This window comes from Myotis davidii, unplaced genomic scaffold (genome assembly GCF_000327345.1).
Source record: "Myotis davidii unplaced genomic scaffold, ASM32734v1 scaffold59, whole genome shotgun sequence".
NCBI classification, from domain to species: domain Eukaryota; kingdom Metazoa; phylum Chordata; class Mammalia; order Chiroptera; family Vespertilionidae; genus Myotis; species Myotis davidii.
The window spans coordinates 7,549,986-7,567,753 of record NW_006293001.1 but is presented as its reverse complement, the minus strand read 5'-3'; the positions used below and the strand labels follow the sequence as shown (position 1 = coordinate 7,567,753).

The 17,768-nt window shown below is 39.2% G+C and overlaps 1 protein-coding gene across 2 annotated transcripts in view; it reads right to left on the bottom strand.

The window, feature by feature from the left end:
* Window positions 1-868: 868 nt before the first annotated feature.
* B3GALT1 (Beta-1,3-galactosyltransferase 1) overlaps window positions 869-17,768 on the bottom strand; it is a 342,206-nt gene continuing 325,306 nt past the window's right edge. For both annotated transcript variants that reach the window (XM_006766520.2, XM_015565752.1), the window contains exon 3: window positions 869-5,628. In XM_006766520.2, the coding sequence (XP_006766583.1) occupies window positions 4,419-5,399 (981 nt within the window). In that variant the 5' untranslated portion in view covers window positions 5,400-5,628 and the 3' untranslated portion in view covers window positions 869-4,418. The remainder of the gene's footprint in view (window positions 5,629-17,768) is intronic.

Here is a 17,768-nt window from a genome sequence, read left to right as displayed (position 1 = left end):
ACAGCTGTGGTGGCTCTTCTGGCTGGTGGGGGGCGGTTTCACGTGCAGCTGCTGTTTCTTAGCAGAGTGTATGATGCTCAGGAAGTTGCTGTTGCTTGGATCTGCTTTCCAGGGGAGTTCTGCTCTTCCCGGCTGCAAACCGTCTCACCAGCTGAGCCCTTTCGCCAACTCGGGGTGGGAGCTATTAGTTTCAGCTGCTCACTCCATTTGCTCCGGGGCACGACCTGGGACGCGTCTGCCTATATCGCCGCCATCTTCTCTCCCCGCCAAAGTTGAATTTCCATTAAAAAGTAAAGAAGACCTATTTAGTTAGTTTGGGATTGATAATAAAAAGAACTTGTCTCTTAAATAGCTATTACTCTCTTGCTTATGGTGTCAGGCATCAGCAATCAGCATCTACTTGTTTGCCGCAAAGAATGCCATTTTTCCAGCCTATCAAATTTTTTAAATAGTATGCAACATTCCAAAGGATATATGTGGGTGAAACATAAGAATGACAGTTTTGCCTTAGATTCCATGTGTACTAACTCACCAAGCACATTAACAATATAAAGCTCTCTGGGTAGAATTTGTTGGCAAGTTCAACTCATAGAATTTAACACAAAAATGTTCCTGAAGCCACCAAGAGGCAAGGGAGATATCAGCTTCCTACTCTGGGAGTTGCCCCTCACCTACTAGACCAAGTCATCTCTGAGTTGACTGTTAGGTTGCCCTGGGCTGTCAAGGATGAACTCTGAATGGCTTGAACTATGACCTAGATTGAGGTTGTGAACAAGGTTAATGATGCCAAGGCATCGGAGAATGGTAATGATCACCTCTCACCAAAACTATTCTTTCAGAAAAGAAGCAAAGTGGAAAATATGTTCTCCTTCTGTTTATTTATCCCAATGGTTTAAAAAATCAGCTTTATGGAACCATAATATTCCTCAGGACAGATGGGCTTACACATTAGCATCGTGCTTTCAATCCACAGTTTACATTTCAAGAGGAAGGTGAAGAAACTGAATGTAAAGACATCGTCAGTATCTATTTGTCACTTTCAGTTTTATGACATTGATACAAAAAATAGTATTCTGATTAGCAGCTTGATTGGCAACCCATGTAACCCTAAACAGTACTACAAACCTGGAGAGTGCACTTTTACAGACAATTACATTTGGCGAAATAGTATGTACAATTTTGACAAATAAATACATAAATACAATCATTCATATATAACAATATACCTAAATGTCAATTATCATCAACAAGTGTTTCTAGTAAATTACTTCTTCCATTCACAAGTTACGTTTTTGCTTATAAAAACTATCTTCACCTTTACCGAAGAAATCACATCATCAATCCCCCCACTAAACCCACATATTAGGAAAGGTAGAAAATGAATCCCAGGCGTTTTATGTAAATGTTCAATTGTCTTTTGATAGAAGAGATTTCATTGAAAAACTCCTTCCTTAGCATCTCTGTAAAGAGTTTGTTGTCCCTATATCATATCACACAAAGAGGTGTTTTTTTTCTTCTTCTGAATTTAATCCAAATAAAAAATGACCTTCATTTTTATTCTAGTATTTAAAAATACAATATTATATATTGAAACTGGCATTTGAGTCAATATAAGAAGACACAAAGCCACACAATCTAGTCACCAAAGATAAATTTTTTTCCCAAAATAAATTTAAGAAAGAAAATGTAAGAATATAGACACTAATCATTAATACCTTTTGTTATACATTGCAACACGAAAAAAAAAATGTATGGGGACAGTAAGAAGGTTTTTGTAAAAACTGTCTGAATGACTCCAAGTATAATACTGTCTGAAATATTATTTTATATCAGAGAAATGATAATATTTTTTTAAAAAATGGCATCACAAATAACCGAAACCATAATTTGGACAGTGACAAAATTAACAAAAGTAGAAAATTAGAGCATTTTCTGATCACTTTGACTTAAACATTTTTTGAACATTCAAAAAACAAAGGGCAAACATGCTTTACGCTATTGCAACTGGACAAATGGCCTTGCCTCACCAAGCTCCATGCAGAAGAAAATGTACCCAGCAAGCACATTCTAGCTATGCGTAACGGTGGGGAGGAGAAAAAAATGCCTTTAAAATATATACATACGGTCTTTGATGAATATTTACATGTTTGTCACATGGGCACTACCTAGCATAAAAAAGTTAGGAAATAGTTCTTTAAGACATGATTTTCTGATTTTTGCTCCTTTTAAAGATTAGGGCTCTGTTCATAACACACACACACACACACACACACACACACACACACACCCCAATTGATAGATGTACATATATGATGTTTATAGCACGTAATTCCTTGACACCAATGGTGACTTGAGTCAGCATAAGGTGAATGCAAGACGGTAGTATGAGACAGAGGCTTGACTCGGCCACACAACTGAAAGGTGAACCACGTACAAAGTCATGAGACCTCTGCAGTGACTGGAACTCACAGCAGTCAAAAGGTGCGGTTGGAGGGTGGCTCACCTGTGCTAATCCATCTCTCCCCAGTTCTTACGGTTCTGATGACTGTAAGATGAAGATCTAGTAAGGGACCGGGAGGCCTGTCTCACATTGGGTTCTTCTGGGGCTGGGGATGAGCGATCCAGTGTTTTCAGTAAATAGGCCATGACTTCCATTTATTCATTTTGTCTACCTGTTTGCTACCAACTCTTAGGGGGGCTTCCAAAGGTCATATTAAAAAAAAGATATACTCTTTCAGTTGTGGGCCTTCATTTGAAAGAAAACAAAGCTTTCTACTGAGTGACAGACGTGGAACGCGTGGTTTGCCGAGGGCCTATTCTTCCCATAGAAGTGGACTAGCTCCACTGATCCTCACAGTTCCTGAGATCTAAGTTGCTGTGATACATTTTGCAAAGCATGTGCTTCAATTGCTCTAATATACCCCTCGCCAGAGGCTCCTCCCCAAAGAAAGCCAGCTGCCTTCCCTTTCAGCCTCCTGGGAGATCAGGGCAATGTACTGAAATAGTAACTTATTCATTGAAACCAGAATAAATGACAGAGAAATTGAAGCTTCCACAAACAATTAACATCTCCAAGGAAAAGTTTTAGAAGAATCAGGTGCAATAACAGTTCATATTTAATCTTTATTTTGGCAGATTTATATTAAAATGATGTGACTAATACTTCTGACCATCATTTTAGCATTTAGCATAATGCATGATATGTTGCATTACATAGCACCTTTTAAACCAAGGATCTCAAAATACTCAGCAAATGAGATTTGCTCTCACAGCACCTGTGAGGTAGGTGTTTTTTCCCCAGCCATTTTATAAATGAGCGTATTTGAAGCACAATAAGGTGCTTACATGACCCAACTGTATTATGGCATCAGTAGAACTTGAACTCAAGCTTCCCCCTCTTCTTTCCCATGAACCCCAATTACAGAGCCTTCAGAACATTCCTATCAGCAAGGATGATAGAGGTACTTGGATGTTCGAATATTAGAGAGTATTATACCTCTTAGCTGTAGGGCTAAATCATTCAATAACTTGGTATCTGCTAAAAGATTTTTCTCATGTACTTTGCAAATGTGTGGGAAGGACATCTTATACTATTGCTAAGCTTATGTGAATTATAATGCATATATAAATTTGTATTTTCTCTGTGTGATTTATTGTTCTTCTGGCCTCCCACCAACTTATTTCTACACATGTGCCTGCCTGAGACAGAAACTATAAAATGCACTTAGCTACATGATGTGGAGGGTAGCAGAAATGATGACATCTGGCAAAATCTCCTTGGAGGCACAGGTCATGTGTGTTTGATGAGCAAGCAAAATCATCTTCCAAACATACAAAGTATTTGATTCTTAAGTTTAAACTTCCATTTATTTAACTGCAGCCTCCCTGCAAGTACTACTAGTAAGCTCATTTCTTGTTGGAACCACAGATACTGTACACATGATGTGGTAATGTATGTAAAAATTCAATGTAACAGCACACACAATACTAATCATTCGCATCCAGTGTGTCTCCCTAACTGTGCATTACTTCTGAGTTGTTTTTGAAAAAGAGTTATTTCTTTACTTCTGCAGAGATGCAATGAAGACATTTACTGTGAGTTTCAGTTTCCCAGAACCAGATTTGTACCTCAGACGCACAGTATGGAAATCCTAGCAGTTGGTAGGAAGTTGCTTTTTGAGATAAATGCAAGGCCTTAGGACCTGAGAATAAAATCTGACCCTTCTCACTTATGCATTGTTTCTATGATCGGAGCCTAATGCTTGTAAATTGGCAATCCAAGAAAGGAACTAGGAGCGGGAAGAAAATGCTTTTTACAAAACCCCTTCACCAGTTCACTTCTCCTGGTGACACCTGTAAAATACCAACACCCAAGCCCCGTTTCTTAAAAAAGAAATGTATTTACACTGGTAAAAACCCTAACATCTGAGATGCTTCTTGCTTGACATGTCATTCCAGATTCTGTGCATCTCTTCCGGAGAGATCTGATGCACAGTGATAACTCGGCGGTACCTACACAAACTGTAGGCCATTTTCCAGTGATTGAAGCCACTGTTCTGAAAAGGATGAATGCCCAGCTTGCGAAGACACAGTCCTACATAGACGTCTTCCAGGTGAAGTAGCCTTGTGTGGAGTGAGGTCTTGTAAATGAGTTCAGCCACATCGGCTGAGAAGATATAGCCAGTCCCCGAACAGAAGGGCGGGTAGTTACTGTCAGGGTACAAATCCCTGGGCATGTACCACTTGCTGCGGACGTCCCGGATGGGCCCTCCATTGATGACATAGCCAGTAAAATACCTCCTTCTTGGTTTGGTGGAGGGTTTTAGTAGTTTATAAATAAGATTGTCCATGTTTACAAAAATGTCACTGTCTGTTTTCATGACATACTTGGCTTTTGAACAAAAAGTGGCCACCCATCTCATCCCCATCAATGTTTTGAGGGTAAGGTTATGGTAGGAGTCGATGAAGTCCTCCACGATGATGTCGTGGAAGATTTGGCTCTCTTGCTCCACCATCTGATTCAGAACAGGATCGGCGTTCTTGCCCAGGAGGAACAGCGTGGCGATCTTGATCCCTTTAAAGCTGTTCTCGTCCCCCCATGTCTCTCGGATGGCCTGGCGGGCATCGAATTCTTTGTGGGTGGTGCTGATGAGGATAACAAGGAAAGGAATGTTTTTCTCACATTTGTTGGGCTCATTTATAAGAAATTCAAAAGAATGTGGGTTTATAGGTCGAGTTCTTATGTTGCCAAATGTGAAGTTTTTCCTGGCAACTGTTAGGTGGCTGAATGGCTTGGAGCCAGAGTAGGAAGAAGTAGGACGAGTTACGCTCAAGTACCAGAGAGCGCTGGCCCAGCACACAACTGTCAAAACATATAGACAGGACACCTTTGAAGCCATGGTCTTGAGAGCACGTCTATTCCAAATACTGAAGAATATGCCTTCTTGGCATTAGTTTCTTTTCATCTCGCAAAGGTAGCATATTACTAGTTAATCTTAAAGTTCGATAGAGAAGTGTGAGTGTAGCATTGTCCATGGGTCTTAGTGGCAGTCTGCTATCACTGCATTCATTTTACTTTCTTCCAACCCTGATCGAAGGCTTCATGCCTCATAGATCTTCCTCTTAACTCTGCAAAATCAATAAAGTAAAGTTGTTCAGATTTATGAAGTCATTTCATATTCTCACATAAACATAGTATGGGTATAAGAATTGCCCATGATGACTAAAATTAACATAACCATTCATTTCCTCAGTACTGAAAACTTCCTGACACAAGCATCCTCCCTTTTCTTCCCTTGATAGAAGGGGTTTATGGATAATCACACCCAATAACAAATATATAGATTATGAACTCTAGATGAATATGCAGTAAATGGAACATTAGTAACTAAAACAAGTTTCCTTCTCCTCATAGGTGGCCGTCTTTGCAGTTAAACAGCTTCTGACACTAAAGTCTTCTTTCATGCAGGAAAGCCTCACACAGCCTTGTATCTCTTTTCCATGTTTCCAACTCTGAGTTTTGTTGGCTTGACTGCGGTGAAGACATCAGTTGTAAACATCTCTTTGCTTTCTCTAGCCCTGTATGTGAAAATGTGTTGATCACCACTGAAAAATCTCTGCTAAAATGGTCTTCTTTGGTTCAGATTTAGAAGCAATTCCCAAATTTTCCTCACTTTTTCTTTACTTTGGCTCTCACAAATGTTAGTTCCTACTTCTCAGTTTTCTATGATGTCCCATATGGAGAATATTTTTACTCCTCATGCATGAAGACCACCACACAAGTGTCTTTTCAGACAGTGGGCATTATTCATTTTGGAGTTGATCTAAATGGTACCACATTTTGTGGTTTTCAACAATTCACCTTGATGTTCCCTTGATGAAATTATACTGCCCCTTTAAATTTTTTTTTACTTAGTTATACTTAACCTGCAAACATATCAGGAATATAATAAGTGACACAATTGAGCTTGGGAGTTGTGACATAGTCCTTTAATTGGTGTTGAAACAAAAATGTTGTCCGTTGCCTAACTGGTGTGGCTCAATGGTTGAGCATCATTCCTTGCACCAGGAGGTCATGGTTCAATTCCTGATCAGAGCACATGCCCAGGGTGTTGGGCTTGATCCCCAGCAGGAGGTGTGCAGGAGGCACCCGGATCAATGATGTTTCTCTCTCATAACGGTGTTTCTATCTCTCTCTCTCCCCCTCTCCCTTCCTTTCTCTCTAAAGTCAATAAAGACATCTTTTTTTAAAAAGTTGTCCTTTGGAACTCATATCTTTTCTAGAACTTCAGCTGCTATCATGCCAGGTAATATGTGCCAAGTTGCAAAGTCCATTCATGTAAAAAACTGTCCCTTCCTAGCTAGAGCAAAATGTGGTAGTCCTGGAAGACAGAGATAACAGATAATGGATATCCATTTCTACAAAGTCTGCTTCAAAGAAGACTGTGCACTTAAATGTGTACTATGTTGAAAACATTTAACTGGGATTATAGACTAAAAATCAGGCTTCTAAGCACAGTAGTCATAATGAAATGAAAAGACATTTTGAGCAACAGCAGAGATAATACTTATCTTCTTGTCGAAGCCAAGAGCTGACTGTGAATATATGATACATATGAGGCCTGCAATGCCCAGTGTGGTTATGGTTCTAACTAAATAAATATTAGAATGGCTTCAAGCAGCAGGACTCTAGGCATAGTCAGCCTTCTCGCCTTGGGAATACAGATATCACTTCCATTTGAAATCCAAAGGGATGTGAGTGAGTCTCAAGAGGGTAGTAGAAACCAAACTTTCTCCACCATTATTGTAGTCTACTTAGCTGATTCTTGTTAGCTTATCTTTATCCATAGATAGCCCGTGTTGCCTTTCATACTTTCCTACAAAATTCTGAGCCACCCATTATTAAGCTGTTAAGGTACTCAAAGAGTCTCATCTGGAAATGGCTCTTCTCTACTGGAAATTAACAAGGCTACTACTGATGGAGGATTAATCATGTATAAGAGGTATTGGGAAAGCAGAAATAGAAACCATATGCCTCCTCAAGGAACTCACAGGCTATGTGAAAAGACTTCAAAGAAGTGGTTAAAACAGTGGAATAAAAATATCCATCATCAGGCTCCTGGGGTGCACAGGAGAGGTGGGCTGGTGGACAGGATATGAGAGAACCAGGAACAGCCATGGAGACTATGCACAGTACAACTCCAGAGCCCAGCATTCTCACAGACTGCAACAGGAATCCTCACGCCTCCATCCATCCTGGAGTCAAATGATGATTAGCCCTGGGGAGGGTACCATGGAAAATTCAGAATAGTTATCTGAGCTGAATCTTCAAGGACAACTAGGCGTTATCTGGATGAGAACTCGGCATACTAGGTAAAGGGAACAGTAAATTCAAAGGCAGAACATGAGAGAAGTGTGTGCCAGGAAGTGAAGTGAAGGAAGAGGACAGGTGATGTGGATGAGGGTGGGAATGGTGAGCTTTGGGGCTCCTGAGATATGCAGAGGTCAGATGGTGAGTGGCACTCAGAAATTGTTCTGAGCTGAGTAACTGGTTACCCATCTTTGCAATCTAAAGCGGGTAAGGGAGGGTTTTACTTTACCCAAATCCTACCCACTGATTTCAATAGCAATTCATTCTTCCACATTAAGGGTTTCTTTCTCCCACAATTCTATGCACCAGAAGGGTAAGTGAGTTTGTTTAATCCGATACCTTTCTGTGTGACTTTCAGGGGTGGGGGGAAGGGATAGACTCCATAAACACAGTACCAGGAGATTTAGAAAGAGCTAAAAGAGGGAGACACAGAAGAGAAATAGGTGAGATCATGAACGAGTTTATGTATTTATAAACACTTTTCATTGAAGAATAAGCAATTTTCCTCAGACAGCTAACAAACATGATACTTCATGCCATTGCTATTGTAGGCCTCATTGTAAAATGTGGATGTACACCAGGCACTGTGTGGTACTCTGTACCACACATTTTATAGAGCTTCATTCCCTACAGTGAATTGAGAGGTATTTTCTCAATTTTCCAGATGACAGAAGTGAAACTCGGAGAGATGAAGTAGCTTTCTCAAGATCACTCAGTTAATGAGTGAGTGGTGAGTGGTCATTTCAAGCTTCCTAAGGCCTGTTAGGACCTGAGGTGAAATCTTAGATGGGAAAGCCCTGGGTGGCAGGGAGCATCTCAGGCTGTTGTTCTCCCGGGGATCCATATGTTCATTTTCTGAGATGTGTACTCACTGCTTGGAGTTTTTTCTAGTTCATTTTGGTTTGCTACGCACACACTACAGCAATTCTGTAGGGGATTCTTCATCATGAAAAAATGATGACTTGCAAAGAGCACTTTAAATCTCAAAGATGCTGGGGGTGGCGAGAGAGCTGCAACCATGGAAGAGGTTCAGAAACACTCTGCAGTTCCCTTTCTCTGAAGTCCTGAAACACACACACACACACACACACACACTGAAAGAATCATTTTTTCCATTGCCTTTATTATTCAAACATGAGAAATAAAGTAGGCACAGTATTATATTTTGGTCACTAGTTAATGGAATGATCACCTATAAAAAGAGAGGATGGAAATGGGACAAGGAACCAGCCTAGAAACTGAAGAGCAGCCCAGGATAACGATAAAAGGCTGCTGAAAATGTCCCTTTTGCCTACAACAGAACAGATTTTTCAGGTGCACAAACAAGTACAAATACAGGGGGTCCCCCCAAAAATGTATACACATTTTTTTAAATATATATTTTATTGATTTTTCACAGAAAGGAAGGGGGAGGGATAGAGAACTAGAAACATCGGTGAGAGAGAAACATCGATCAGCTGCCTCCTGCATACTCCCCACTGGGTATGTGCCCGCAACCAAGGTATATGCCCTTGACCGGAATCAAACCTGCGACCCTTGAGTCTGCAGGCCGACGCTCTATCCATTGAGCCAAACCGGTTAGGCTTGTATACACATTTTAACAGTTGCTAGCTCAATTTTGAAAATGAAATGTATTTTAATAAACACTGCCTTTATAGTTATTCAAAGTGTGTGTATACATTTGTGGGGACCCCCTCTATATGGCTCTTGACCAGAACCAGTAATATAAGGAAAGAGACAAAGAGAGTAACATAGTGCATTTAACTCTGAAGAGTAATTGCATATCTGTTGGATGAAGTAGTTGGTAATGGGCCAGATGTCCGCGTTTTACTCTGTGAGCAATCCTAAATTGTTATGCGGCTTTCTGTGCCTCTGTAGTCTTAAGAATAAACTAAGGGCAAGAATAACATCTGCTTAATCTCCAAACACATTATAGGCATTAATGACCATTGCCAATTGCTTGAGTTTCTGGGGGAAGGGTGCCATATAGACAGATGGTATTATGATACAAAAAGCAGGATCTGCTCTGGCCAGGTCACTCACTTTCCTGAGTGTTGTCCTGTACACCCAAAGGTGGTGGGTTCAATTCCTGGTCAGGGCACATACCTAGGTTGTGGGTTTAATCCTGGGTTGGGGCACATACAAGAGGCAACCAACCAATAGATGTTTCTCTCTCACATTGATGTTTTTTCTCTCTCCTCCTCTCCCTTCCTCTCTCTCTAAAAATTAATAATAAAAAACAACAACAACATATATCCTTGGGTGAGGATAGAGAGAGAGAGAGAGAGAGAGAGAGAGAGAGAGAGAGAGCAGGATCTAATGGGGATGAGGGGATTATGTCAGGACACCAGGTCATGATTTGGGATCTAAAGCACATATATCAATAGATTCTTCTAAATATATAGGATTGGTATCAGTTCCTTGGTTTCTTTGCCTAGATTAGTGACTACACTGATAGATTTTCCTGCTAGAGAATTCTATTTTCTTTCTGGAAAACTCAAAGCCAAAGGTCCACTGAAAAATTCTGGGGAAGGAGCTGAGTGTCTGTCACAAACTTCAATTCTCTGGAGGGTTCTCTCAGTTTTACAAGATTTAAAATCTTGTTGAACAGACATGTTAATGTATCAGGAAAATAGCAAGTTGCACATACATTTGTCATTCCTTTTAGCAGCTCTTCCACAACCAAGACACTGACGACACATTAGCTTGTCATCCGTTAAATACAAACTCCTCCAAACTGAAACATTCACTAGAACACTTGAAAGATTTCCCCCTGGGCTCTACTGTATCGCAGATTACCACATTAGCAGAACTCCCCAGTAACTCTCCACCTCCACCTTTCAGGAAGTTAATGGGGCAGAAATTTCAATTTAAGGAGCACATGTTTCTCCTAGAAATGGTATGGTGGATAGTCTGTTATCTTGAGTAAATTAGTCCCTGAATTTGCTAAAGTTCTGTTGTATGGCCAGAGGTAAGTCCTGGAAGCAGGTGGGTAGTGTCTCCTGAGGGGCCGGTGCTTAGTTTGGGGTGCCACGTTCTTATATTTTCCCATGAGGGCTCAGGCAGGTACAAATCAGCACTGGTTTCCTATGCCTCAGTTACCTCTGCAGTTGGCTCGGCAAATGTTCCATCTTCCCTTCTCTCCTGGGCAAGGACACAGGGCCCCACCTAATAGCCTGCTTGCCCTGTCTGGTGTCTCAAAGAACACAGTATCTCCAGGTCCAGATTTCCCCTGGGGTTTCAAATCTACTTCATTTGTTCATCAAAGGTGTGGGGAACACCTGTGATATGCCAGGCACCTTTCTACAATACAGATGGGGAGCTTACTTTCTAGGAGGGGGAGAAAAAATATAACACTTGATAACTAAATGTAAAAATAATTTCAGGTTGCAATAGGCACTGAGATTCAGGTAAAGTGAGTATAATGGGATAGAGACTGATCAGAGGTAGGAGGGGAGAGGGGGCTACTTATATAAATGGGTCACTCTCTGAGGAGGAGGAGACATTTGGGCTGAGAACAGAATGCCTGGCAAACTCTGGTTCAGTCTTTGAGTCTGTAACTAAGGATTGTTTGCTTGGCTCTTTAGAATTTATGCTGTTAGGAACATCTTTTTGGTTTTGACCCCTTCTTGGTCTTCTGGATCTTTTTGGATCCCTGTTTTCCAGCTGTGGCCATTCCACCCACTCCTGCAGATGCCCTCAACTTCTGGGAATGTAAATTCTGCACTCTATTAGTTTTGGTACTTTGCTGTAACAAAGTACCGCAAACTGGGTAGCTTAAACCACACAGCTGTGTCATTCTGAAGGCAAGAAGTCAAAGAGGGTTTGGCATGGTTGGTTTTTGCTGAGGGCTGGGAGGGAGGATCTGTCCCATGGTGGATTCCTGGTAATCTCTGGCACCTTGGCTCATAGATGCATCACCCAGATCTCCAGCTTCATCTTTACTTGGTATCATCCTCTCTGTGTGCCTGCATCCAAACTTCCCCATTTTATAAGGACACCAGTCATATTAGATTAGGGTCTAACCTGGTGACCTCGTTTTAACTTGATTATCTCTAGAAGGACCCTGTTTCCAAATAGGACCACATTCTGAATTACTGGCAGTTAGGATTTCAGTTTATCTTTTGGGGAGACACAAGTCCACCCAAAACACCTATTTTCTTGGGTGACAATAAAATAAGACACTTTGTTCTCCAAAGACTTCACATTTTATTTTCTTGATTGGAACAGGTACAATCTTGGGTTTTGATAAACCAACTTTTAAAGGGCAAAAAATTTGCAATTAGCATTTGAAGAAGAATGAATCATGAGTGTGAAAAGGAACACCAATTCTGATTTACTGTTATATTTTTTAAAAGGTGGTTCAGATTACTTTTAAGATCATGTGGAGAAGATGGCATGGTTTTAAGCAGTCCTTTGCTCTTGCCATTTTCTCTTTGCTCTTAAAAACACGAATTACTTGAAAGAAAGATAAGCCAGGACTCTGGCACATTCTCCAAAAGGATGGGTCCCACAGTCCCTGGGATACCAGCTGGTGTCTGGGGGATAACGCCGATGCTCCTGTCTCCTCTGCAGATGTGAAACACTACCAGCACTTCTATTACCCACAGCCAGTTTTGAATATTCAGGCCACATGACATTACAAAGGTGGTTTTTTAAAAAATATATATTTTATTGATTTTTTACAGAGAGGAAGGGAGAAGAGATAGAGAGTCAGAAACATCGATGAGAGAGAAACATCGATCAGCCGCCTCCTGCACATCTCCCAGTGGGGATGTGCCTACAACCCAGGTACATGCCCTTGACCGGAATCGAACCTGGGACCTTTCAGTCCACAGGCCAACACTCTATCCACTGAGCCAAACCGGTTTCGGCTACAAAGGTGGTTTTAACATTAAAACCCACACAGTCACTTCAAGAACATGGTGCAGAAACATAAGCCAGTTGGGGAAAAACACACACAATTTTAACAGTTAAAAGAGAAAAAAGAAAGGAAAACAGAAACTCAGAAAAAGGAGAAAGCTAACTACTAGTCCTTATGAAATGCTCTAGAAATGGATGAGAAGTTGGCTGGATAAGTACATCTCATATTAAGCAGGGTAAAAGAGACTCTTTCTGAAAAATGTTTTGATCTCAACTGACTTTTCTCAGAGCTGGTGTATGAGTGAAATAAAAACACACACACACACACATACACACAAAAAAACTTCATTCTATGGGGAAATACAGGAACTCAGATAGCAATAGAACTAATTGATAAACAAGCCCCAAAGACCAGAAATTCCACTTGACTGCATTAATTTGGCGAATGATTATCTCGATACCCAACTCCCTTCTCTCCTCTTGCTCTTGTAATTATACTCTAAACAAGCACAAGAAAGGAAGAAATAAAGCACTATTAGCCCTAGATAATGGTCCTTGAAGGAAGAATTTCATAAACCATTATGTTATATAGCTTGCTAAATTATTCTCTCTCCAAAGCACAGAGGGCAGGCCTTCTCTCCAAGCTTTTCCTCGCAATAAGACTCCTTGGCTGTGGAAAGCATCATAACCATAGAAGTCAACATCCCCAAATGCTCAGAGAAACAAGTGTTCTGACTCCTCTGCCTCAGAAAGACAAAGAGCTAATTTGTTCCTTTTAAAAATCTAATTATGAATCCTTTCAGAGCGACCCCATAATTGAACTTGCTCAACAGATCATTTGCAATGAGGAACTGGCGGAAAGCAAGAGGTGATATTCATCATGTCTTGGCAGTTTGCAATCATTTCTCTCCTAAATCTGGAAGAAATTATTTGGACCTTTCTCCTTTTAGTTCAATATGCCTTGAAATTTATTGAAAAGATCTTCATAAATCCCTTGCATTCAGAAGAATGGGACCAGCTTGAAAGAGAAGGGGTCTGGATGAGGAGGCCTTTGTATGGGTTTAGGGCTCTTGCTATTCTGATTCACTGCGGGAAAAGTGCACCTAAAATTACAAGGGAAGATTATAGCTTTCTTCAAGTCAATGGGTTGCCTTAGTTCTAGACAGAATTCAGAGAATTTTTAAACATCGCTACAATCCTCTCAGGGGAAGTTGAAAATGAGGCTATCTTATTGTTTTACATAAATGCTTGGCTTCCTTTGCACTAGTGGATACTGTATCTTGACTACCTTATATGAGACACATTTTTAAAGATGGGCAGAGCAATCATGTATTTAACATAGGAATATGGGAGCCTGGCAATGCATCCGGGTAGAGCTTCTTGGGACGGAAATGCCAGAATTTTTTATGGCAGCTGTGGAAGAGGATGAAAGGAAAGACATTTCACTAATATAATCAGCAGCTGTGAGAATTTAAAAACGATGAGCTATGTGATACTAAAAAGAGGACTTATTTGGCACATTATTTGGAGGGGGTGATATGAATAGATATTTTTAGAAGCCACAAAGATGTTAGTGTATTTGCTATCTGAAATTTACAAAGTCTAAGGAGAAATGCTTTATAAAGCTCATCATAGAGAGGTAATTTTATTCTAGGTCATATTTAAAAGAATGCTCTTAGTACTACCAAGCAACTGATGATATCATAAGAGAATTTACAAAATTTTTTTCCTTTTCTAATTCAACAGCTTCTCTATACAATATCAATTTATTGGAATACATAATAACCCAAAATAATTTTATGTACATGCTGTCAATGAAAATTATTCTGTAGGCAGTCTTATGGCACTGGGTTTTTACTTTCTTGGTTAAATTTATTCTTAGATATTTTATTCTTTTAGATGCAATTGTAAATGGATTTAAATTTTTCTTTCTGATAGTTCATTATTAATGTTTAGAAATGCAACAGATATTTGCATATTGATATTGTATCCTGCAACTGGATTTATTTATTTGCTTTATATATTTAGGTGCTCCTATGTTGGGTGCATAATTATTTACAAATGTTATATCTCCTTGCTAGATTGATCCCTTTATCATTATGTAATGCTCTTCTTTGTCTACTATTATAGTCTTTGTTTTAAAGTCTACTTGACTGATGTATTATAGCTGTTCCAACTTTCTTTGATTTCCATTTGCATGGAATATCATTTTCTATCCCTTCACTTTCAGGCTACGTGTGTAATTACATCCAAAGTGAGTCTAGGCAGCGTATAGATGGGTCTTTTTTTAAAAAAAAAAATCAATTCAGCACTCTTTGTCTTTTGATTGGTTAATATAGTCCATCTACATTTAAAGTGATTATTGCCATTCTTCTAATTGTTTTCTGGCTGTTTTTGTAGTTTCCATTCCTTTTTTTCTTCTCTTGCTTTCTTCCTTTGTGGTTTGATAACTTTTTAAATTTTTTTTATTTTGTATTTTTTAGCAGGACGCCTATATTCATTTCTCTTTATATTTGGTGTATTTACTATAGGGTTTTGCTTTGTAATTACCATGAGGTTTACATATAACAATGCATATCTCTAAGTCAACTTTAAGTTGATAAACTGATCCATTGTAAAGCTCAACACTATTACTCTCCCTCATGCTTTACATTACCGATGCCACACTTTACACTGTTTTTTTTTTAAACCGTGTGTATTCCTTAACTAATAATAATTGTAAAAATAGTTACTTTTACTACTTTTATCTTTTAACCTTCATACAAGCTTTATACGTGATTAATTCTCTGCCTTTATTATATATTTACCTTTCAGTGAAATGATTCTTTCATATGTGCTCTTGTTACTAATTAGTGCCTTTTTTTTCAACATAAAGAAGTTCATTTCTTGTAAGGCCGGTTTAGTTGTAAGGAACTCCTTTAGCTGTGATTGTTTGGAAAACTCTTTCCTTCTCTACTGAATGATAACTTTGCTGGGTGAAGTATTTCTGGTTGGAATTTTTTCTTCAACACTTTGGATATATTGTGCCACTCCCTTTGGATATATTGGCCTTCAAAGTTTCTGCTAATTGTCTATGGAGGTTCCCATATATAACAAGTTGTTTCATCTTCCTGCTTTTAATATTTTCTCCTTGTCTTAACTTTTGACATTTTAATTATAATATGACTTGGTGTGGGTCTCTGGGTTCCCCCTATTTGGAACACTCTGGGATTTCTGGATGTCTGTTTCCTTCCCTAGGTTAGGAAACTTTTCGGCTATTGTTCCTTCAAATAAAATTTCTACCCTTTCCTGTTCTCCTTCTGGGTGTCTTATGATGCAAATGATAGTCTTTTCTTAAATATACATTTTTTATTGATTTCAGAGAAGAAAGGAGAGGGAGAAAGAGATTGAAACATCAATGATGAGAGAGAATCATGGATCGGCTGATTCCTGCACAGCCACTACTGGGGATTGAGTCCACAACCCGGGTATGTGCCCTGACCAGGAATCGAATCATGACCTCCTGGCTCATGGGTCAATGATCAATCACTGAGCAACACAGCCTAGCACAAATGGTATTCTTTTGATATCCCACAGTCCATGAAGCTATTTTTACTCTTTTTTTCCTTGCTGCTCTGTTATGTGTTCCACTGCCTTGTCTTCAAGTTGACTTATCCTTTCTTCTCTTTGTTGACGATCTCACTGTGTTCATCCATTCTTCTTCCAGTTCAGTGAGCATCTTTATGACCATCAAGTTAAACTCTTTATCAGAAAAACTACTTATCCACATTTTATAAAGCTTTTTTTCTAAAGTTTTATCTTGTTTTTGTTTTCATTTGGACCATATTTTTTGTTTCATTTTGCTGACTCTCTGTGTTGTTTCCATACAGCAGATGAAACAACTCTCTCTCTCAGTCTTCAAGAGTGGCCTCCTGTAGGACTTGAGTTTTGTCATTCAACCCTGCCTCAGTTCTTGGTTGTCTCTCAAACTTTTGTGCTTGTGCTTTGAAATAATATTTTTAAACAGCAGTTTCTATTTAATCAAAACTTATTCTTTGTTAGGATTATATAAAGTGCTTTAGAAATAACTATTCATAATATGATTTACATATTTAGAGGACACATTATTGCTTCAACTGCCTCTACTCACATATATTGTTCTCTATAATGTACACTTAATCTTACTAACAATTATAAGAAATAGGCGTCCTTGTTTCCATTTTATAGAAGAGGAAACTGAGGTCCAAAGAGATTAAGCAACTTGCCTTTGAGTTGTTAAACCTGAACTTGAACACAAATCTGTTAAACTGTAATGTGTGGGTTCATACACTATATTCTGTATTTCATTTTTTATATACTGTAATAGTCAGATTAAATTTTTTTCTCTTATTTCTTTTAATTTTCCGTGATGTAATACGAGAAGTAGGGAAAATGGACTCATAACTGCCATGGATATTACCATGTCTCAAGGGTCTTTTTGACCCTGAGATCCTTAGATTTATAACTGAGATGTGTCAGTCATTATATTTTAATGAGAACTGGAGAAAGGATGAAGGACTTGTATCCATTCACAAGACTACTCCCTTCACAATATTAAGATATCTAGAAAACCAATAATAATGATGCTTGGAGTTCATACAATTACAAGTCAAAAAGAAATAGTTGCTCTTAAGTAATATTTTAATTAAACTCTGAAGGTCAGAGGAGCTACACGTCTTTATCATAATGAAGCAGTCATTTTATCTGGGGAAGAGTGTAGGATCTGATATCTTTGGCTCTGCCACTTATTAGCTATGTGACTCTAGTCAAGAAATTCTCCATTTATGGCAGATTTCGTAGTTTAGTTACCTGATTTCCCAATCCAATACCTCTTTGGCTTTTCTTCCAGGAAACTGGTCAGTTGGGAAAGAGGCTGGAGTCCAAAACTAAATTTTCCAGGTCCCTTTACAACTAGGAAATAGACATATGACCTAGTTTCCACCAATAAGATGCCTCTGGGCAAGATATAGGCACAGGAGTGAGCAACATAAGATGGCAGTGTCTTTCTGGTGGTTTG